Here is a 22835-nt window from a genome sequence, read left to right as displayed (position 1 = left end):
TCTGGTAGTGTTTGGTAGTAATCTGGTAGTGTTTGGTAGTAATCTGGTAGTGTTTGGTAGTAATCTGGTAGTGTTTGGTTGTAATCTGGTAGTGTTTGGAAGTAATCTGGTAGTGTTTGGAAGTAATCTGGTAGTGTTTGCTTTGCTTTGTTGCAATCGAATTTTCACAAAAATTAACCCCAAAAAAGCCAGAGAAATACAGGGAAATCTCTGTAGACTGATTGCATATGATACCGTTCAGCCTTATAATCTTAAAATGTGAGCAAAATCAGCTGTTTTATCATCACTTTAGACATTACGCTACAGAATCATTCAAACACTAGCTCTAAAGTGACATTGGTGAATGAGCAGTGGTTACTGCTGGTCTGACGTCAGCTGCAGATGGGAATGAATAACAAAAGAAAGTAGTTCCTCATACAAAAGGGTTTTTGAGACTTTCTGTGTTTGATTTGTTTTTCTATATGAATGAATATGACGTCGAACTGTTGTATAAACGCAATATCACACTGTATATCAGCACTGGTGGGACACTAAGGTACTTGGCCTGCAGCCTTCAGTCAATGCACGCCTCCTACCAGTGTCGATATACAGCACTATCCCACTGCTACTCGCGTCATATACATGCACTCAAAACATGCAACTACTTTAGCTGTGCATTTATCTGACAAGTACGGCACACCTTAGAATGAACATCAGCCAATCAGATTCAAGCATTCTGCAGACTCATAGTATATGTTCTGCTTTAATGCATGTGGAGTTCTATAACAAAACATAGTTGGTTCTTCTTAAACACATTTTTTTAATATCATGGATAATCGCACCTTAACATCGAGTACGTGAAGCTCAACCCGCACGTTCCTCTCGTCCTCGGTGTACATCTCGATGCGGTTCACATGGCTGAAGTCGGCCAGAAGAGCCACCAGGTTGGTTTTGGTGTTGATCACATGACTGATGCCGTATCTTGGTCCCACCAGCAGCGTTACTTCAGTGTGTTTCTCTCCTTGCTGTCAGATCACAATCCAGAGATATAAAAAAACAATGCAGTTGTGTTCACCCTCATTTTGCTTATTTTCCAAATGCTGGTGCTGTTTAACAGAGAGGTTTTTCTTCCACATTTTAAAACATAGTAGTTTAGCCATGATAACAGCACAAAATCCAAAAATGGCCTGTGTGAAAATGTTTGCACCCTAAACCTACATTTACATTTAGTCATTTAGCAGACGCTTTTATCCAAAGCGACTTACAAATGAGGACAAGGAAACAATTTACACAACTATAAGAGCAACAATGAAGAAGTGCTGTAGGCAAGTTTCAGGTGTGTAAAGAAAATGTAAGAAGCAAAACAGTAGTAATTTATTGTTATTTTTTTGTGTGTGGTAGTTAGTGGAGGAGCCAGAGAGGCGATTGCAGATTAGGAAGTGAAGTATAGACTAAATAGTTGAGTTTTTAGTGGTTTCTTGAAGACAGCGAGTGACTCTGCCGTTCTGATGCAGTTAGGGAGTTCATTCCACCAACTGGGCAGATTGAGCGCGAGAATTCAGGAAAGTGATTTCTTCCCTCTTTGGGATGGAACCACGAGGCGACGTTCATTCACAGAACGCAAGTTTCTGGAGGGCACATACATCTGCAGAAGTGAGAGCAGAAAAGAAGGAGCAAGGCCAGATGTCGCTTTGTAAGCAAACATCAGAGCTTTGAATTTGATGCGAGCAGCAACTGGCAGCCAGTGCAAACGGATGAGCAGCGGAGTGACATGTGCTCTTTTAGGTTCATTGAAGACCACTCGTGCTGCTGCGTTCTGAAGCAGCTGAAGAGGTTTGATAGAGTTAGCTGGAAGCCCGGCTAGTAGAGAGTTGCAATAGTCCAGTCTGGAGAGAACAAGAGCTTGAACAAGGAGTTGAGCTGCATGTTCAGATAGGAAGGGTCGGACCTTTCTGATGTTATAGAGTGCGACCACATGTTATAGAGTCCACACACAACTAATAACTGGATTAAACCTTGTGTGGTGTTCAGCTCTGTGAGACCCGTTTTCAGTTTTTTTTTTTTTTTTTAAAAGAAAAATTAAACAATGAATTATTTTTTTAACCGGATATTCATTGGCTTTGGCTTATTTTCTGTGAAGAACATAAATTTACTGTACATTACATACATGGTGTTCGGGTCCACTAGGCCCAGTTCTAATAAAAGTGTTGCAAGTGTAGGTCCAGTGTTCCCACACTCTGTCTTCGTCCTTTATGGTGTTGCAGTTTTCTTCCCCTCCCCCTCCCGCTCTCCACAAAGTTGCAACATTGTTAAAAAAAAACCCAACTATCAACAGTGTCTGCTCTTACATTCCCGCACATTTTACCCTCTCTCTTGCGGGAACCAAGCTTTATTTTCTCATACCCTGTCCCATCTGCGAATTAGCAGCTATAGTACTATAAATAAGACTTTGCCAGTGTGGTTCCTTATCACAACTTATGGCCAAAAGATTATCTGCTGCGAGGGCCTTGCAATTGATTGTAGAAGAGGAGGGGCTTCTGATGATGATGTCTATGACCATGGCGGGAACAATACGAAAAAACAAATCTGTGGGTTTTATTTTTTACATAACATTATTAAAAAAAAAACGAGAAGCACATTAATTCATCAATATGATCTAACAAAGATAAAAGGGACAAATTAACCATGTTTGCTGTTCATGTGGCTTGTAATTGGGATTAAGTAAACATTTGTTGAGTAATTCAGAAAGCCAAAACTCTAGTGGGTCCACCAGACACGTGAACACTGGCTGAGAAACCAAAATATGAACGCCACACAAGGGTTAAACCATTTTTTGTTAATATTATGTAATGAGCTTTAACTAAGTGCTGTTATTTTAGAATCACTGAGATACTTGTGAAGCTTTTATACTAGTAGCTTTAAAAAAAAATCTAAATTTTTATTTATAATACTTATTATTTTACATATATTGTATATTATTTAGTTTGTCTATAGATTATGAACATATTAGTCTATGAAGTTATTTTTAATGACATTTTTCCAAGTCAACATACACATACACTTACATTTTTTTTTATATTTCCCAAATGATTTCTAACAAAGCAAGGAAATGTTCACAGTATGTCTGATAATGTTTTTTCTTTTGGAGAAAGTCTTATTTGTTTTATTTTGGCTAGAATAAAAGCAGTTATTCATTTTTTAAACACCATTTAAAGGACAAAATGACTAGCCCCTTTAAGCTATATTTCTTTCAGATAGTCTACAGAACAAACCATCATTATACAATAACTTGCCTAATTACCCTAACCTGCCTAGTTAACCTAATTACCCTAGTTAAGCCTTTAAATGTCACTTTAAGCTGTATAGACGTGTCTTGAAGAATATCTAGTAAAATATTATTTGCTGTCATCATGGCAAAGATAAAATAAATCAATTAGAAATGAGTTATTAAAACTATTATGTTTAGAAATGTGTTGATAAAATCTTCTCACAGAAGAAACGAGAAACAAATTTAGGAAAAAAAATAAACAAGGGGGCTAATTAATTCTGACTTCAACCGTATAAATAGACATAAAAAGAACAACAAAAAACAAAGATTCAATTTTTTAAAATGCTAGTTAAAATTAAAATGAAAAGGGTGAAAAGTAATTTTATTATTTAATGATTTAATTTATTGCATTTATTGTATTGAAAAAAAAAGAAAAAAGAAAAGTGCAACAACATACAGTTCAAGTCAGAATTATTCGCCCTCCTATGAATATATATATATATATATATATATATATATATATATATATATATATATATATATATATATATATATATATATATATATATATATATATATAGAATCTTCTTCAAATATTTCCCAAATGATGTTGAAGAAATTCAGGAATTTTTCACAGTATTTCTTCAATTTTTTTTTCTTCTGGAGGAAGTCTTATTTGTTTTATTTCGGCTAGAATAAAGCAGTTTTTAATGTTTTTAAACCCGTTTTAAGATCAATATTATTAGCCCCTTTAAGCAATTTTAGTTTTGGATTGTCTCCAGAATAAACCACTGTTATACAATAACTTGCCTAATTACCCCAACTTTACCCTAATTACCCTAGTGAAGCCTTTAAATGTGACTTTAAGCTGAATAATAGTGTCTTGAAGAATATCTAGTCTAATATTATTTACTGTCATCATGACAAAGAGAAAAGAAATCAGGGATTAGAAATGAAATATTAACTATTATGTTCAGAAATGTGTATCTCTCCAAAAAATATAAATAGACTACAATTGAACAGGACGGCAAATAATTCTGACTGTAACACGAACTCTGAAGTAACACGGCTGTTTAAAACTCCTTTAAGTGTCCTCAACACTTCTTTCATACAGTATGTAGTGAATGTCGTGCACCGTTTTTTTCTGCACTTACAACCAGTGTAGACTTGAACACTCGTCCTCCATACAGCCGCAGGTCACTCAAATACTTCAGATAATGAACCTTCGCCTGTAACGCCGTCAGCTTCAACACAAAACAGAAATCCACAACAATTAGAGAACAGAAACTGGCCAGAACATAAACACACACTCCTGCTTCTCCTTTTGACCATGAGAAAAACACACAAGGTAAAGTTCAGCACTTCTTTTTTTATTTAGGTGTTAACAAGGTGTTTAGTCTGATTAATAAACAAACAAATAAACAAATTAATAAACCCATTCAAAACAAAAGATAAATGCATTTGACCTGTTGATCAAATTCTGATTAAAACTGTCAAACTCTTTACAACTTCTCGATCATTTTTCATCATGTAAGTCAGGGGTGTCAAACTCAATTGCTGGAGGGCCGAAGCCCTGCACAGTTTAGTTCCAACCCTGCTCCAACACACTTACCTGTAGGTTTCAAACAAGCCTGAAGGACTCAATTATTTTGATCAGGTGTGTTTAATTAGGGTTGAAACTAAACTGTGCAGAGCTGAGACGGAGTTTGACACCTGTGGCGTAAGTCATCACACTCAAAACCTTTCATTTAATTTTCAAACTTATGTATATGCACGTTTACATCATAAATATCTAGTACTGATATTGTCTTTAATGTCTGCTAAATTGGTAAATGACCTCTAATTGCAATACAGATAGCCCCATCTATTTCAAGAGTTCACACTTTGCTGATGATTGCTTATAAAGCAAGTTTGGCATGCTGTCCTGAGAAAGAGTTCTGAGCTCAAAGGTACTTGAGCCCTGGGCTCCCTCTCGTTTGTAAGTAAGTATTAAAAATATGAAGTTTTTATAAATTTAAAATAGAACAGAATAGAAAGTGTGGGAGGAGCAAGTGTTTTTTTATTCCTCATCTTAAGTATTGCATTTTGCTGGAAATCATGATAGGTGTGCAGTTTAGCTGGGACTGGCATCCCTATTCACATTCCACACTGAGGAATCTGAATCCGGGAGAGCAGCTCAAAAGATCCGTTTTAACCCGTCTCTTCAGCTGTGTGTGTGTGTGTGTGTGTGTGTTCACCTTTTTGCCAGGAGGCACCAGGTTCTGGTTGGTCTTCAGGATGTGTGTGAGAGCCTTCTTGATGTTCTTCTCCTTCATGCTGGACAGAACGGCTGGAGGCAGAAACTGAGCCAAACCCCATTCCTTCCTGCAAACACACAACACAGCGTTTAGCACATACACACATATACACTCATATGCACACACACACACACACACACACACACACACACACACACACACACACACACACACACACACACACACACACACACACACACACACACACACACACACACACACACATCTCTTCTGCTCGAAATGACGACAATTCCATAAACTTTCTCTCATACAATAAAATAATATGGTGACACTTTAGTTTAAGTAACAATTCTCACTATTAACTAGGGGCTTATTATTACACGCCTGTTATTATGACATTAACTGTTCATTAATATTTATAACAATCACATATTCTGCATGATATTACTCTACATCACTAACCCTACCCAATACCCAAACCCAACTACTACATTAATAACTACTAATAAGCAGCAAATTAAAGGTTTATTAAGCTAAATCTCAGTTAATAGTAAAATATCATGTACATTTCTTGCACAGGTTCTCTCATGTTATAGTAATGTTTAGTAATTTACTTATTAATTCATAATAAGGTATTTTGTATTATAAATATAGAATATACAATAAGGCAGCACGGTGGAGCAGTGGGTAGCATGTTCGCCTCACAGCAAGAAGGTCGCTGGTTTGAGTTCCAGCTGGGTCAGTTGCATTTCTGTGTGCAGTTTGCATGTTCTCCACGTGTTGGCGTGGGTTTCCCCCACAGTCCAAACACATGTGGTACAGGTAAATTGGTGAACTAAATTGTCTGTAGTGTATGAGTGTGAATGAGTGTATGGTTGTTTCCCAAGTCATGGATTGGAGCTGGAAGTGCATCCGCTGTGTAAAAACTAATGCTGGATGAGTTGGCGGTTCATCCCGCTGTGGCGACCCCAGATTAATAAATGGACTAAGCCGAAAAGAAGATCTTTAAATATATATTTTTTCTATATAAACAACTTTTCTGTATATTTTCTACAGAATTTTTAATGACATGTTGTTGAATATGTATGTGATTTTACTATGTGTGTATGTGCATGTATGTTTATGTGCATCTATACGTATGTATTTGTTTGTTTACATGTACATATTTTGTGTGCTTTTATTTTCTATACACACTCATGTTGTACTTTGAGAAATATGTTGTATAATACTTATCATTTCTATTAACTTTCTATTCTCTCTCTCTCTTTTATTACTGAATTAATTCTGTCTGTCGGATGAGATTTTAAGCCGAGGTCCTGACTCTCTGTGGTTGTTAAAAATCCCAGGATGTCCTATAAAAAGGAGTAGGGGTTTAACCCAAATCTCCCCACTGTCCATCACGGCCTCCAAACCATCCCCATATCATAGTTGGTTTCATCCCAAATGGCACACTATACACTATGCACTCATGCACTATATACTTATGCACTTACACACTCAACAGGATAGTACATGTATGTAGTGTCGTCCCAAATGGCACACTAGTGTTTTTTTACTAAGCGGAAATTCAAACCGTTTCCCTGATGACGTTTGACAGTTGCCAAATCAGTGAAATAAACGACCGAATTATCAAATAATACCTGCCGTGAGTATAACCGCATTCACCATCGGGAGGCGCTATAATCACTCTCGTAGGAGAATTTTGCTCTCACCATCCAAAATAAATAAAGTTATTCAACATGTGCGTCTGATAGCTCCGCCCCTTCCGCTACATAAGCAAACCTGCGGTGGTTGAGTGTGTGAAGTGTCCATCATTACACACTTCATTTTAGCGGCTGAATGAGTGCATCATCCGGGTAATTAAAGTGCACTAATTATTTTTAGAGTTTTCAGTGTGAACAAACTACTTACACTATTTATACTACAAAATGGCGTAGAATAGTGCATAAGTATGCGATTTGGGACGCAGCTTCTGTCTCCTCTCCACCAATCAGCTGGTGTGTGGTGAGCGCTCTGGTGCAATATGGCTCTGGTGGATGCTGCACACTGCTGGTGGATGAGGAGATTCCATCCAAAAATATGTAAAGCGCTTTGAGTATCCAGCTATGCAAGCAATTATTATTATTATTACTATTATTATTGACTGTTGAGTTGACTTTGTGTTCAATATATTATTACTGTATTGTTTATATATTCTATTGAGTATGTAACCATAGTCATTCAGTCATTCATTCATTCATTTTCTTGTCGGCTAAGTCCCTTTATTAATCCAGGGTCGCCACAGTGGAATGAACCGCCAACTTATCAGCACGTTTTTACGCAGCGGATGCCTTTCCAGCCGCAACCCATCTCTGGGAAACATCCACACACACATTCACACACACACTCATACACTACGGACAATTTAGCCTACCCAATTCACCTGTACCGCATGTCTTTGGGGGAAACCGGAGCACCCGGAGGAAACCCACGCGAACGCAGGGAGAACATGCAAACTCCACACAGAAACGCCAACTGAGCCGAGGTTCGAACCAGCGACCTTCTTGCGGTGAGGCGACAGCACTACCTACTGCGCCACTGCATCGCCTTATGTGACCACAGTGTTCAAACAAACTCCAGATGCACCTGAACTACACTGATGAAGGCTGAAACGTGTAGGTGCAGTGTTATGGAATAGGCATCTTAATGAAGGCTTTCAAAATATTTGCTTCACTTTTTTTTTTAAATGCTTTGGACGTATAATTTCGCTTTAGATCTTAAAAAGCTGTTTGATCAGGGCTAAACCTGAACTGGACACTCTAAAACAAGCTAACAATGTGCTGAAACATACTCTGCAGCAAAACTTGCTGAAACCTGCTAGTAATGTGCGCAAACATCCCAGCAATCCATCTGTCTGACAGACTGTCTGACCTTGTAAACCTTCAGCTTTTAAAACGGCTGCTTGCTCACATTTTACGGCCTCAAACCTTCTGCTCGGGCAACTTTAATGAACCCTTCCCAAACTGTTATTCAATCAATCTGAATTCTTGAAATTCATAAGCTGATCTGAAGCTGGTTTCCCCCAAATGTAAAGGGGACCAGTTAAGTCCCTTTATACAAGATGCAAAATAAGTCTCTGATGACTGTGTGTGAAGTTTCAGCTCAAAATAGCACACAAATAATGCTTTATACCTCTCTGAAACTGACCCTTTCAGGCTTTGATCCTAATTGTGGTGTTTTGGTGACTGTCGCTTTAAATGCAAATAAGACTGCGCTCTTTTTAGAAGAGGGCGGAGCTACAAACGCCTGTGTGTCAGCAGTGGCAGATTCAAAACAAGTCTAACGTCCTATGCTAATGAGGGAGAGATTGTCAATAGTGGGCGGGGCTTTCTCCCTCTGATGACATGTACAAAGGGAGAATTTAAATCAAAGTGTCGAGTCTGATTATAAACAATACAATTAATTCATGCTGACCGTTAGAGGCTGTGTGTTAGTTGTGTGTCAGCAGTGTGTGGTTAAACCCCTTATAAAAGTCAGTTTTACATAATAGGTGTCCTTTAAAACCTAAAAATTAAAGGGACAGTTCCCCCGAGGCTGAAAATTCCAGCATAATTTACTCTCCCTTCACTTGTTCCAAACCTGTTTGAGTTTCTTTTCTCTGTTAAACACAAAAGAAGATATTCTGAAGAATGCTTACAACCTGTAACCATTGACTTCCATAGAACTAGTTCTTCCTACTATGGAAGTCAGTGGTTACAGGTTTTCAGCTTTCTACACAATTTCTTCAGAATATAGAAACTCATAAAGATTTAATAGCACTTGAATGAACAGTGAGTAAACTTACATGTTTGGTTGAACGATCCCTTTTGTATTTATGGTGTTTGTCATGGCATTTATGATATTTAAAACATTTTATGACCTCAAATGCCATACAAATGAAGATCTTTCAAAGAATTTTGATGACTTAAATTTACACACATATTTCAAACATTTTACTGTGTATAAATACAGTTGAAGTCAGAATTATTAGCCCCCGTTTTTTTTTTTTCAATTTCTGTTTAACAGATTAATTTTTTCAACACATTTCTAAACATAATAGTGTTAATAACTCATCTCTAATAACAGATTTATTTTATCTTTGTCATGATGACAGTAAATAATAATAGGCTAGATATTCTTCAAAACACTAGTATTCAGCTTAAAGTGATATTTAAAGGCCTCACTAGGGTAATTAGGTTAACTAGGCAGGTTAGGGTAATTAGGCAAGTTATTGTATAACGATGTTTTTTTCTATAGACTGTCGGAAAAAAAGATATAGCTTAGAGGCTAATAATATTGACCTTAAAATGCTGTTTAAAAAATTAAAAACTGCTTTTATTCTAGTTGAAATAAAACAAGTAAGACTCTCTCCGGAAGAAAAAACTATTATCAGACATAAAAAATTCAAAGGGGGCGAATAATTCTGACTTCAACTGCATTTACACAATATATTCATAATTGAAGGCAAAACTATTGATGAAATGTTCATATATTACAGATATTTTATAAGTGATTTTTAAAAGAGAAAAAAAAAGATTTCTGAACACAAGTTTGTAGAACTCATTTCTAATAACTGATTTGTTTTCTCTTTGTCATGATGACAGCACATAACATTAGACTAGATATTCTTCAAGATACTAGTGTTCTAAAATAATACAGAGCCTGACATAAACAAATAATTAAGTAAATAAATAAACAAACACAGTTTTTGGGAATTAATTAATGGAAGAAACGACCAAAAGAAGGAAGGAAAGAAAAATGGAAGGAAAGACGGAGGGAAGAAATGAAGGAATGAATGGAAGGAAGAAGAACTAAAGAAAAGAATTAATTAATTAATGAATGAACGGAAAGATGGATGGATGGATGGATGGATGGAATGAATGCATGAATGAAGGGAAGAAGGATGAATGAATGAAAGGATGGATGGATGGATGGAATGAATGAATGAAAGGATGGATGGATGGATGGAATGAATTAATCCATGAATGAATGAATGAATGAATGAATGAATGAATGAATGAATGAATGAAATAAAATGAAATGAATGAAAGGTAGAAGGATGAATGAATGAATGAATGAATGAATGAATGAATGAATGAATGAATGAATGAATGAATAAAAGAATGAATGAATGAATGAATTAATTAATTAATGGAGAAAAGGAAGGAAGGGATGAATTAATAAATGGAAGATAAGAAGGAAGGAAGGAAGGAAGGAAGGAAGAAAGGAAGGAAGGAAGGAAGGAAGGAAAGAAGAGGTGATGGAGAGAGAGAAAGAAAGAAAGAAAGAAAGAAAGAAAGAAAGAAAGAAAGAAAGAAAGAAAGAAAGAAAGAAAGAAAGAAGGAGGAGGGAAGGAAAAAAATGGAAGGGTAGAAGGATGAATGAATGAATGAATGAATGAATGAATGAATGAATGAATGGAGAAAAGGAAGGAGGGAGCAATTAATGAATGGGAGATAGGAAGGAAGGAAGGAAGGAAGAGATGGAGAGATTGAATGAGGAAAGAAAGAGAGAGAGAGAGAGAGAGGGATAGAGTGAGGGAGAGAGAGAGGGACTTACTCAATGTACTTGAGCGAGACCTTCTGTGTGTGTTTGGTGCTGAGCGTCAGGATGTACATCTGAAGAGCAGCGAGACGAAGAGCTGTGTCGTATTTCAGCTCCGATCCGAAACGCTCCTGCACCACATCCTTACAGCTCTGCATTCAGAACACACACACACAGTCAACAACACACAGCGCAAAACCTTTCCTCTGCTGTTTGCCTTCACAATCTCAATATCTGCATAGAATTATGCTGTATGCCATGTGCATAATAATAATAATAATAATAATAATAATAATAATAATAATAATAATAATAACTAGAATTGTACATTTCCTAAAGGAAATGTGAATGGGGTTTGCGTGGAAAATCGATGGGGTACAAAATGATACTAAACTGGGCAATAGCACTGGAAAGGTAAGAAATGGTGGTTGCTAAGATGTTGCTGGGCGGTTGCTAGGGTGTCCTGAGTGGTTGCTAGGGTGTTCTGACTGGTTGCTAGGTGGTTGCTAAGGTGTCCTAAGTGGTTGCTAAGGCATTGCTAGGCGGTTGCTATGGTGTCCTGAGTGGTTGCTAGGGTGTCCTGAGTGGTTGCTAAGGTGTTGCTAGGTGGTTGCTAAGGTGTCCTAAGTGGTTGCTAGGTGGTTGCTAAGGTGTTGCTAGGTGGTTGCTAGGGTGTTCTGAGTGGTTGCTAGGTGGTTGCTAAGGTGTTGCTAGGCGGTTGCTAAGGTGTCCTAAGTGGTTGCTAAGGTGTTGCTAGGTGGTTGCTAGGGTATTGTAAGTGGTTGCTAAGGCGTTGCTAGGCGGTTGCTAGGGTGTTCTGAGTGGTTGCTAGGTGGTTGCTAAGGTGTTGCTAGGCGGTTGCTAAGGTGTCCTAAGTGGTTGCTAGGTGGTTGCTAAGGTGTTGCTAGGTGGTTGCTAGGGTGTACTGAGTGGTTGCTAGGTGGTTGCTAAGGTGTTGCTAGGCGGTTGCTAAGGTGTCCTAAGTGGTTGCTAAGTGGTTGCTAGGGTGTTGCTAGGTGGTTGCTAGGGTATTGTAAGTGGTTGCTAAGGCGTTGCTAGGCGGTTGCTAGGGTGTTCTGAGTGGTTGCTAGGTGGTTGCTAAGGTGTTGCTAGGCGGTTGCTAAGGTGCCCTAAGTGGTTGCTAGGTGGTTGCTAAGGTGTTGCTAGGTGGTTGCTAGGGTATTCTGAGTGGTTGCTAAGGCGTTGCTAGGCGGTTGCTAGGGTGTCCTGAGTGGTCGCTAGGCCTTTACTAAGGCGTTACTAGGCGGTTGCTAGGTGGTTGCTAGGCGGTTGCTAGGGTAATTTGGTTGGTTGCTAGGCAGTTGCTAGGGTACCTTGGGTGGTTACTAGGCAAGCCTCACATACATGCCAGATGAAATACTTATACTTAGTAAGCATTTCTAGCAAGTTACAGTACTTGGCTAGTCAATATTAGCATGTAGCTAGTCACTGCTAGCATGTGTAGCATATAGGAAGTTCCGTTTGCTAGCATGAGTCAAACGAGCCAATCCCCAAGTCTCTATGATGTTCCGATGCTGAGATATAGCTGTTGATGAATGGTTGCTAGGGTACTCTTTTTTGTTGCTATGGGCGAGGTTACAGAGTGAACTTGAATGTGGTTGGCTGTCTAAGTCAAATTAAGCAACCCCCATGTCTCTATGACACTGCTATGTAAAGATATGCATCTAGGCCAGTTATAATGACAGTCTAGGGGACCAGTTTGGGGGCGTGGCTTGTGAGCTTCATTATCATATTGAGATGCTCATTGGTTGTCTTAGTCAGATGAGCCAACCCCCAAGTCAATAGGACACTGCTAAGCAAAGATATGCATGTAGACCAGTTACAATGGCAGTCTATGGGACCAGTTTGGGGGCGTGGCTTGTGAGCTTCATTATCATATTGAAAAGCTCATTGGTTGTCTGAGTCCAATGAGCCAACCCCTAAGACTTTAGGACACTGTTATGCAAAGATATGCATGTAGAACATTTAAAATGGCAGTAAATGGAACACTTATTAAGGGTATTTAAATGGATTTGTGGGCGTGGCTTAAGAGCTTCATTATCATATTGAAAAGCTGATTGGTTGTCTGAGTCAGATGAGCCTTCCCCCAAGTCTGTATGACACTGCTATGCAAAGATATGCATCTAGCCTTATTATAGTAGAAATCTATGGGACCCATTTGGGGGCGTGGCTTGTGAGCTTCATAATCATATAGTGATGCTGATTGGTTGCCTGAGTGAAATGAGCCCACCCCCATTTCTCTATGACACTCCTATGTAATGTTATTGATGTGTGACATTTATAATGGAAGTGAATGGGATGTGCAATGGGACGTCCCACCCCATGTTAAGTCAATGGGTCAGTTATTAAGGGTCTTTAAATGGTTTGGGGGGGCGTGGCTTGTGAGCTTCAAAATCATATTGAGATGCTGATTGGTTGCCTCAGTCAAATAAGCCAACCCCTAAGTCTATGACACTGCTATGTAATGTGATTGACATGTGAGTCAAGAAATGAATGGGAGTCAATGGGCAATGTAAAGTCAATGGGGACCCCTTTGGGACGTCCTAGCACCCCAGGGGTACAACTTATACCCCCTTTTGGGGTATGTTCTCTTACAGGCTGCAACCCCCTACAGATGTTGCGAATCCCATATTTCTACGAATTTCACACTTGCCGCTATAACGCCTCAAAGGTCGTCCCATTTCGCGGCGCGTTTAGTGCTCTCCTAGAAAAATGAATGGGAGTCAATGGGGCCCATGTAAGTCAATGGGAAAACTTTGGGACGTCCTAGAGCCCTAGGGGTACAACTTATACCCCCTTGCGGGGTATGTTCTTACTTAGGCTGCAACCCCCTACAGATGCTGTGAATCCCATATTTCTATGAATTTCACACTCGGCGCTATAATGTGTCAAAGTTGGGCGTAATGTTGAGTCAATGCGTTTTGGGGGGTGGTTTTGGGGCCCCTGCGGGGCCCCAAAACCACCCACCCCTTATAAAAGTCATAGCACACCATTCCCGATAAAGCCGCACGATTTGAGCCCACTTTCAAGGGTCTGGGACGAAAGCTGCGGGACGAGTTACGCGCCGAAAAAGTGTACGGAAGAAGAAGAAGAAGACAGAATAATAAACCACAATAGTAAGAATGGACTTTGCCTAAGGCAAACCCCATTAATAATTCATGACAATCCATGAAGCCATTTACACTGCAGGACTGTGTGTCCTTCACTGCTCAACATTTTGCAGTCAATGCATATTCTGATAAAAATAAGTGAATACATGAATAAATAAAATGAAGTTTATGTAAAAAGCATGTGATATTTGGGAAAAAGCAAAACAAAAAAAAAAGATAAGCAATAAAATAAAATAGATTGAAAAAAAAAAAGTAAATAAATAAATACATTTCAGGTGAAAAGCATGGGATATTTGGGGGAAAAGCATGACTATCATAAAATACAAATAAATAAATTAACAAACAAGCAGATAAACAAAAAAATAATAATAATTAAATAATGAAATAACCGATACATTTTTTTTGTCAAAAGTAATATTTGGCAAAAAGCATAAAAAACTAAATTAAATTAAATAAAAAAAATTCAGGTCATTTTGGATATTTAATAATAATAATAATAATAATAATAATAATAATAATCATAATAATAAATAATTTATTATTTAAAAAATAATAAAATAAGATAACTAAATAAGTAAATTCATTTCAGATGAAAAGTATGTGATAATTGGGAAAAAAAGAACGATTATAAAAAAGTATATTAATAAACCTATAAATTTATAAATAAAAAATTCAAAAGCATGCGTTATTTGGAAAAAGGTATAAATATTATAAAATTTTTTATAAAAAAAACAAAATAAAATAAAAAAGTAAGTACATTTCAGATTAAAAGCATGTGATATTTGGTGGGAAACGCATAAAATATTAAATAAAAAAATAAAATAAAATAAAATAAAATAAATTGAAATTGAAAAAAAAATAGATAAATAAATAAATAAACAAAGAAACCGGTAAATAAATAAATGAATAAAAATCGAGTCAAAAGTAATATTTGGCAAAAAGCAACAAATTTTATTAAATTAATTTACATAAAAAATAAATTAAAAAAAATCAGGTCAAAAGCATGTGACATTTTGGATATTTAATAATAATAATAATAATAATAATAATAATAATTTATTATTTAAAAAAATACTGAATTAAGATAAGTAAATACATTTCAGATGAAAAGCATGTGATAATTGGGAAAAAGCATAACATTTATAAAAAAAATAAATTAATAAACCGATAAATTAATAAATAAATAAGTCAAAGCATGCGGTATTTGGAAAAAAGGTATGAATAAAAAATTTAATAAAAGAAATCAAAATAAAATGAAAAAGTAAATGCATTTCAAAAAAGCACAACTATTACAAAAATTTAAATGAAATACAATGAACAAAAACTAAGTAAATAAATACCTTTCAAGTCAAAACGCAAAAACGCATAAAATACTAAAAGAGGGAATACATATACATATACATTTAAATAAAATAGATAAATAAAAATGTAATTAATTAAATTAAATTAAATTAAATTTAGGTTAAAAGCATGTGACATTTGGGAAAAAAGCACAAATATTAATAATAATAATAATAATAATAATAATAATAATAATAATAATAATAATAATAAGTAGGTAAATCAATTTCAGGTGAAAACATGTTTAGAGGAAAAAGCATAACTATTTAAGATAAACAAACAAACAAACAAACAAACAAACAACAAAGACAAAAACAAAGACACTAAACAAACAATTGAATACAATTAAAGTCCAAAACATGTGATATTTGAAAAGAAAACAAATATTATAAAAAATTAATAAAATAGGCAAAAAATAAATGAATAAATACAAAAAGCATGTGATATTTGAAAACTATTTATAATAGTTGTATTTGAACACAACTATTATAAAAAACAAACAAACAAACAAACAAAAAACAAACATATAAATAAATAAATAAATACATATAACTCAATTAAAAAATTTAGGGAAAAGCAAAAATTTTTATATTATTATATAATTAAAAATTTATTTAAAAATTTGAATAAATTCAGACATTTTGGATATATAATAATAAGCATAATAATAATAATAAAAAGAAATAAGAAGAAAAAGAAGAAGAAGAATTTTATTTATAAAATAAAATAAGATGAGATAAAATAAAATAAGATAATTAAGTAAGTAAATAACAACATTTCAGATGAAAAACGGGATAAATGGGAAAAATACATAGCTATTATGAAAAAATTTAAAATAAACAAACCGATAAATAAATAAGTCAAAAGCATACGATATTTGGGAAAAATTTAACTGATAAATAAACTATAAAATTCAAATCAAAAGCAGGTAAAATTTGAGAAAAAGTTTAAAAATTAAATGAAATGATTAAAATAGATTAAAATACATTAATAAATAAAATACATTTCAGGTAAAAAGCATGTGAAAAAGTATAAATATTATACATATAAAAAATAATAAAAATGAATTTTAAAAGCATGTGATATTTAGGGGAAAAAGCACAAACATAATAAAATTTAAATATTGGTCAATAAAACCAAAATAAATGCAAACAACAAACTTCTGCTCTCAGATGTGTTACCTGCACATAGAGATAATCAAACGCAGCAGCGTCTCTCCTCAGCAGATCTACAGGATCTTTAGGAAGGAAACTGATGCGGAAATAACACTTCATCTTATGTGAGCCCGGCCTCTGAGTCACCTAAAACCACAATAACTCGTTTAAACATCTCTCTGCGCTTCTTAAAACTTCAGAAACACTTATTATTAAATGCACAAGCACGTCAAACCTGCGTTAGCATCTCCTGTTCGTGTAAAAGCATCAGTTTTGTTGCAGATCCTTCCACCTTGTGCTCCAGCATCAGAGAGAAGTGCTCGATGCTTTTAATAGACAGCTTCTCTTGCAGCGTCAGAATAACATCCTTTCAGAAACACAACAATAAATACATCAGCTCTGTTATACATGATTATTACACGGCTGTCTGGGATACTCGATTATGATTGGTCAGTCAATACCAATTCAGTCAATTTCATTATAGTCAGCTTTGTGTTTTTGACTGTTTGGCGCCATCTTGTGTCTGAATAATGCGCAGGTTAGTGTATACTCCATCAGCTGTTTTAGTGTCTGTCAGCTTTGTGTTTTTGATTGTTTGGCGCCATCTTGTGGCAACAGCTTGTTATTTTAATACAAGTGAAGTTGGTATGACAAAAAAATCCTATAAACCTTTTAATTTCATTTCATTTTTCGGTTAATGCTATATATATATATATATATATATATATATATATATATATATATATATATATATATATATATATATATATATATATATATATTAAGGGTGTCACGATCTTCCAAATCCTCGATTCGATTACATTTTCGATTCTAAAGGCACGATTCGATTTGATTTTCGATTATGAATAATTAATTAATTAATGACCAATTAATTATTTGTAGCCTACCGTTTAAACTACCTGACCTGCATGGTCTGTTTACCCATAAACAAATCATACAGTAAATGAATAAAGGCAAGATACACACATAATTACCACCTGTCAATCACTTTTTCTGCGGGACTCGTGAATAGGCAGTGATCTGTGTCGTTATAATGGCGTCGGTAAAAAAGACGCACAACCAACAGGAACCAGCCAACAGTGTCTGAGGTGTTCGCTAAAATGACTAAGTACAAGTGAGTGAAAGATTGAAGCAGTCCTCTGACTGCCTGGACCTGCTGTCTCGAGCGCATGGCTGTGTGTGCGTCTGTGTGTGTGTGTGTGTGTGTGTGTGTGTCAGAGGTAGAGAGGAAGGAGGGCTGTTCAGAAATGCTACACGCCACTGTGGATGTCAAATCGTTGTCGTTCTAAAATGCCATTTAAAAACAAAGACAGTGTAAACAGGGCCTGAGTGTGTACTTTTCGCGAGCGGATTTGCAACGGGGGCGGGCGGAGGATCGGGTTTGCCGGTGTTGTCTATCGGACCAACCCTAATACGTACATAGCAGAGCTTGCAAAACTGTGTTTTTTTGTCGACAACACGAACGTTGTCAACATAAATCCCTGGAAATCAAAAATGCTTACACACCGGCGACTTCATTGAAAGAGGAGAGGGTTTAAGCTCTGTCGACGGGTCTCCTGCTTCTGCAGTTCAACAAGCACTTCAACAAGCCTGTTTTTTCCCGCTTGGCAAGACAAGCTGACGTGACATGGGGGCGTGGCAGCATCGACGATTCTATTTTTATTCGATAATCGAAACTGAGCATAAATTTCGATCGATTTCGATTTTTAATCGACACCCCTAATATATATATATATATATATATATATATATATATATTTTTTTTTTTTTTTTTGACCTGCCAAATACCAGATAATGTCCTAATTGTCATGTAATGATATGGAAAAAGTACAACTTTATAGGGTGTCCAAACTTTTTCACATGACTGTAAATATCCGCAGTGCTAGCGTACCTTAATGGAGGTGTTGCAGTCAAACTTGAAGGATTTGGTTTGTCCGTTTTCCAGATAAACCTTCAACACGTTTGGCATGAAGAGCAGAGAATTATCCTTCACCGACTCCTGCAAATCAACATCATCATCCAGTTATTATATCTTAAGTTTCTGATGGAGTTAATAACTAATACAAGTAATACAAGTAACTAATGTAGTAACTGTAATAAACATACACTCTCAGAAATAAAGGCAAAGTCATTGGGGCAGTACCATTTCAAAATACACACACATGGTGAGACCTTTGAGGAAGCTGTATATATTTTAGCATCTTAGATCAATTAAACCACATGAAGAAAACCCAATACAGTTATAAAGCTTCCGATTTCCAACATTAGCATGAATAAAACAACTTGATGGTTTTTATCTGCTGAATTATCCATCACTGTGTCACAGATTTGCATATTCACATTCATTAACATCTCATTGTGCCACTAATGGAGGAATATGAATAAACAAACGCTGTCGTTTATGTAATGTGTGTCTTTGTAATCTTCATCACAATGCAATAATGTGAAATCACTTTCCGACGTCAATCCGCTTACAGCGCAAAACGTCCACTTTTCACAATCCAATCAATCTCAGATGATTATAATCAAGGCCCAACACTCTTTTCCTCTCTGAATCTCCGCTTTTACCCAGAAACATCACATTATAAAGTTCAGAGTTGTAAACAGAGCTGGATTATATGTAATCTGGATTACGTAATGAGATTACAAAAATCAGATTACTTGTAATTAGAGTAAACTACTTTTAAAAAACTCTAAAACAAATAAATAATTAATTAAACATCATAGCTAAAATTAAAGTGAAAACAAATTATATAAATGAATAAAACTAATTATAAAAAACAATCGTAGATATAATTAAAGTTAAAAACTAAAAATGTAAATAAAAAATACAAAATTTAAACTCGTGAAGGTTCACGCAAGAAGGATACTGTTTCGATCCTTGGACGGGTCAGTTGGCGTTTGCATGTGTGGAGTTTGTGTAGCAGGGTATGTTGTTACACCAGATTATAAATCATTATTTCTTTATTTTATGGTATATTTAAATAATTATTTGTCTAGGGTCTTTTATTTTGAAAGTTTGTTGTGCGCTTTCGCTGGGTTGGGAGTTGCAGTGTGCATGTCGGCTGACGTTGCGTAGCAAGCGATATATAAGTGTTGGTGCACTCAGAGCTCTTCCTCTTTCCCGATGTCTGTTAAGAGGAGAGGTACGGTTTAGAGGTCTGCATTCCCGCGGCTGTCCCGCGGGCGCCACAGGACCCGACCAGATTTCTGCGAAGCGGGAATAAATTTCTGGATAAATCGCGGGAGCGGTCGGTAACGGGTTTAATTTGGGATGGGAGCGGGCTGTCTAGCAATATCGCGGATATTGCTATGAGAGAGAGAGAGAGGAAGAGAGAGAGAGAGAGTGAGAGAGAGAGAGCGAGCGAGCTTTGCCTGTGTGTGTGCTTGTGTGTGTATGTTAGTGCGCGCGCGAATGAGAGAGAGAGAGAGTGAGAGAGCTTTCCTAGATAGCAAAATACACTCGGGCCAGTTCCGGCTAGATTCTCGCCTCCCAGAGATTAACCACTCAGCCCGGCTCCGGCTGCCGGACTCCGGATGTTTGTGGACTCACTGCCCGATTCCGGCCCGAATCAATCAGGCCAGATGCGGCGGCCGTAAGCGAGCTGACGCTGCCGCATCCGCGCCGGAATCGGCCCGAGAGTAATGTGCGCTGCGGCCCGGAGCTGGCGCGACTCAGTATTTACATAACTTTATATAAAACCTTTTAGTATTACATTGGTACTTGATACATGGTATTACAAGCCTGTGAGTTGATATAATAGCAATCGCCTGTGTGTCTGCCTGGTGCTTGTGTGTTTGTTAATGCGTGCGCGCGCGCGCGCGTATGAGAAAGAGAGAGAGATTTGTCTGTGTGTGTGTGCTTGGTGCTGTGTGTGTGTGTGTTTATACAGACAGCTTGGCTGTCTGGACTGTATAGCTGGGGGATTTTCGGTTTTGTTCTCCCTCGCTCTTTAGCGGGATCGGGCGCGGCGGGCAGAAAATGGGGCGGGTCGGGCAGCGGGACAATAAATTCTTGATATAAGCGGGAGCGGTCGGGTTCGGGCTAAAACCTGGCGGGTGCGGGCGGGATTCAAAATTTAGTCCCGCGCAGATCTCTAGTACGGTTTCTATGAGCTCTGCTCATTTGATGTTAAAATGCTGTGTAGCTGTATATATTATGTTTTGATGACCTGCTTTTGAGAAATTAGTACATATAATGTTATATTTGACCACTTGTTCAAGTTGTTAAGTTAGGTTTTATTTGAGTGCTGTTATTGGGTGAAAGTTATATAGTGTGAAATGGCGGCCCACGTGTGTGCGTCGCGAGTGAGAGAGGTATTAGCGCCATCGCGGCTAAAGTTTTGATTAAATACCTTATTATTAGATAGATCTACTTTGATAAATAGATAGATATGCAATAATAAATAATATATAGATGTGTGTAGATGTATATAAATGGTTAAATATGTATAATTATGTGTATAAGTTTGAATATATATATTTTGTAAGCACACCAAAGATGCATTGTGATTTAATAATAGAATAGACATTACAGCAGTGTGTTTTATAGTTAAATACCTGTTTATTTCAAAGATATCTTGTGGTTAACAGGCAAAACAGAGACTCAACTGACATTGAGAGGGTAACTGCCTGATTGTGTGTGTTGTACAGGTATGTAAATTGAGACTAATGCTGTAAATGTGAATAATTATTAGTATATTTTTATATAAGAGTTATTTATATTCATATTGTTATTATTATTACTATTATTTTATATTAGTATGTGACATATACATAGTGTAAGTAAATGTGTAAGTGTGTGTATATGGAGAGTTTGTTTTTCTCTCTTTCCCGATGTCTGTTAAGAGGAGAGGCAACTGAGGAGACTCAACTGAGATTGAGAGGGTAACTGCCTGATTGTGTGTTGTACAGGCAAAAATAAAATCACCTCAGCACGACCAGCTTTGTGTGGAGACTTTCTTTCATTCTAAAAATATACACAACGCAGAGAAACGACTAAATTTGCATGTTTCTCCCTGCGTTCGCGTGGGTTTCTTCCGGGTTCCCCCACAGTCCAAACACATGCAGTACAGGTGAATTGGGTAGGCTTAATTGGCTGTAGTGAATGAGTGTGTGTGGATGTTTCCAAGAGATGGAAAAGGCTGGAAGGGCATCCGCTGCGTAAAACATGTGCTGGATAAGTTGGCGGTTCATTCCGCTGTGGCGACCCCGGATTAATAAAGGGAGTCAGCCGAAAAGAAAATGAATGAATGAACGTTGGTTTGTTTGTTATATATTAGACTAGGGTTGGGCGATGTCGACCAATTTGGCATCGTACGATGCCTAATGTGAAACATTGCGATGGACGATGGCATCGTCATCATGTGAAAACAGACAGAGTGCGCGCGACGTGTCTGAAGAGGGATCCAGGGGTGAGAAGAGTGCGTGACTTATTTGAGGACCAAGAGATAATCTTTCCGGAAGATTATCACTCGTATGCGGGAATTATGAGTCCCGCAGATGCATAGAGACTCCCGGAACGTTCGGGAGACTTGGGATGTCTGAAAATCACGTTTAACTAACTAACTATAATGAGACGCGATCCAGCGGTACATCCTTGATAAACTGTCCAACGTGTACTGCTCTCTGGAGCTCAGAGGAATGCAAGATGTGCGTTTTCAGCGGACGGAGGGCTGTTCAGAAATGCTAGGTAAAACACGGTGTGGATCATTTTCATTCTAAAATGGCATTTTACCACTAAGTCGTATTAGTGTAAATGGGGCCTGAGTGTGTATTTGTCGCGAGCGGGTTTGCGACGGGCGGAGGATTGGCGATGCTGGCTCAGCATCGTGTTGTTTATTGACCATCGGTGATGGATGATGGCAACGTCTATCGGCCCAATCCTATGTTAGACTAGTCAATCAATCACGCTATAACCATGCTAGGTTGTCTTTGTTTTGCCTCACAGAAGAGGTCACTTTAATGATAGATCTTGCTAAAAGCTTTACTAAAACAAGTTTACTAAAATTTCTAAACTATTCATCGATTTCACAAGAAGTAGTTATAAATCTCTTTCTAGATAAATAAATAATTATAGAGTCCGCTCAGATGAGCGGGCAAAGTCATTGTTATATTTATT

The 22835-nt window shown here is 37.0% G+C and overlaps 1 protein-coding gene across 5 annotated transcripts in view; it reads right to left on the bottom strand.

Annotated features, from left to right (window-relative positions):
- Positions 1-22835, bottom strand: part of frmpd4 (FERM and PDZ domain containing 4) — a 175563-nt gene that overhangs the window by 21318 nt on the left and 131410 nt on the right. For all 5 annotated transcript variants that reach the window (XM_087266272.1, NM_001440745.1, XM_087266273.1 and 2 more), the window contains 7 exon segments: positions 18606-18713; positions 16929-17060; positions 16721-16840; positions 11083-11219; positions 5485-5611; positions 4402-4491; positions 822-1004 (listed from right to left, as the gene is read on the bottom strand). In XM_087266272.1, coding sequence (XP_087122398.1) covers positions 822-1004; positions 4402-4491; positions 5485-5611; positions 11083-11219; positions 16721-16840; positions 16929-17060; positions 18606-18713 — 897 coding nt within the window.

The sequence above is a fragment of the Danio rerio genome, chromosome 9 (genome assembly GCF_052040795.2).
Source record: "Danio rerio strain M-AB ecotype USA chromosome 9, GRCz13ab, whole genome shotgun sequence".
Classification (NCBI taxonomy): domain Eukaryota; kingdom Metazoa; phylum Chordata; class Actinopteri; order Cypriniformes; family Danionidae; genus Danio; species Danio rerio.
The sequence above is the reverse complement of the archived record's forward strand: the minus strand, read 5'-3'. Positions and strand labels throughout refer to the sequence as shown.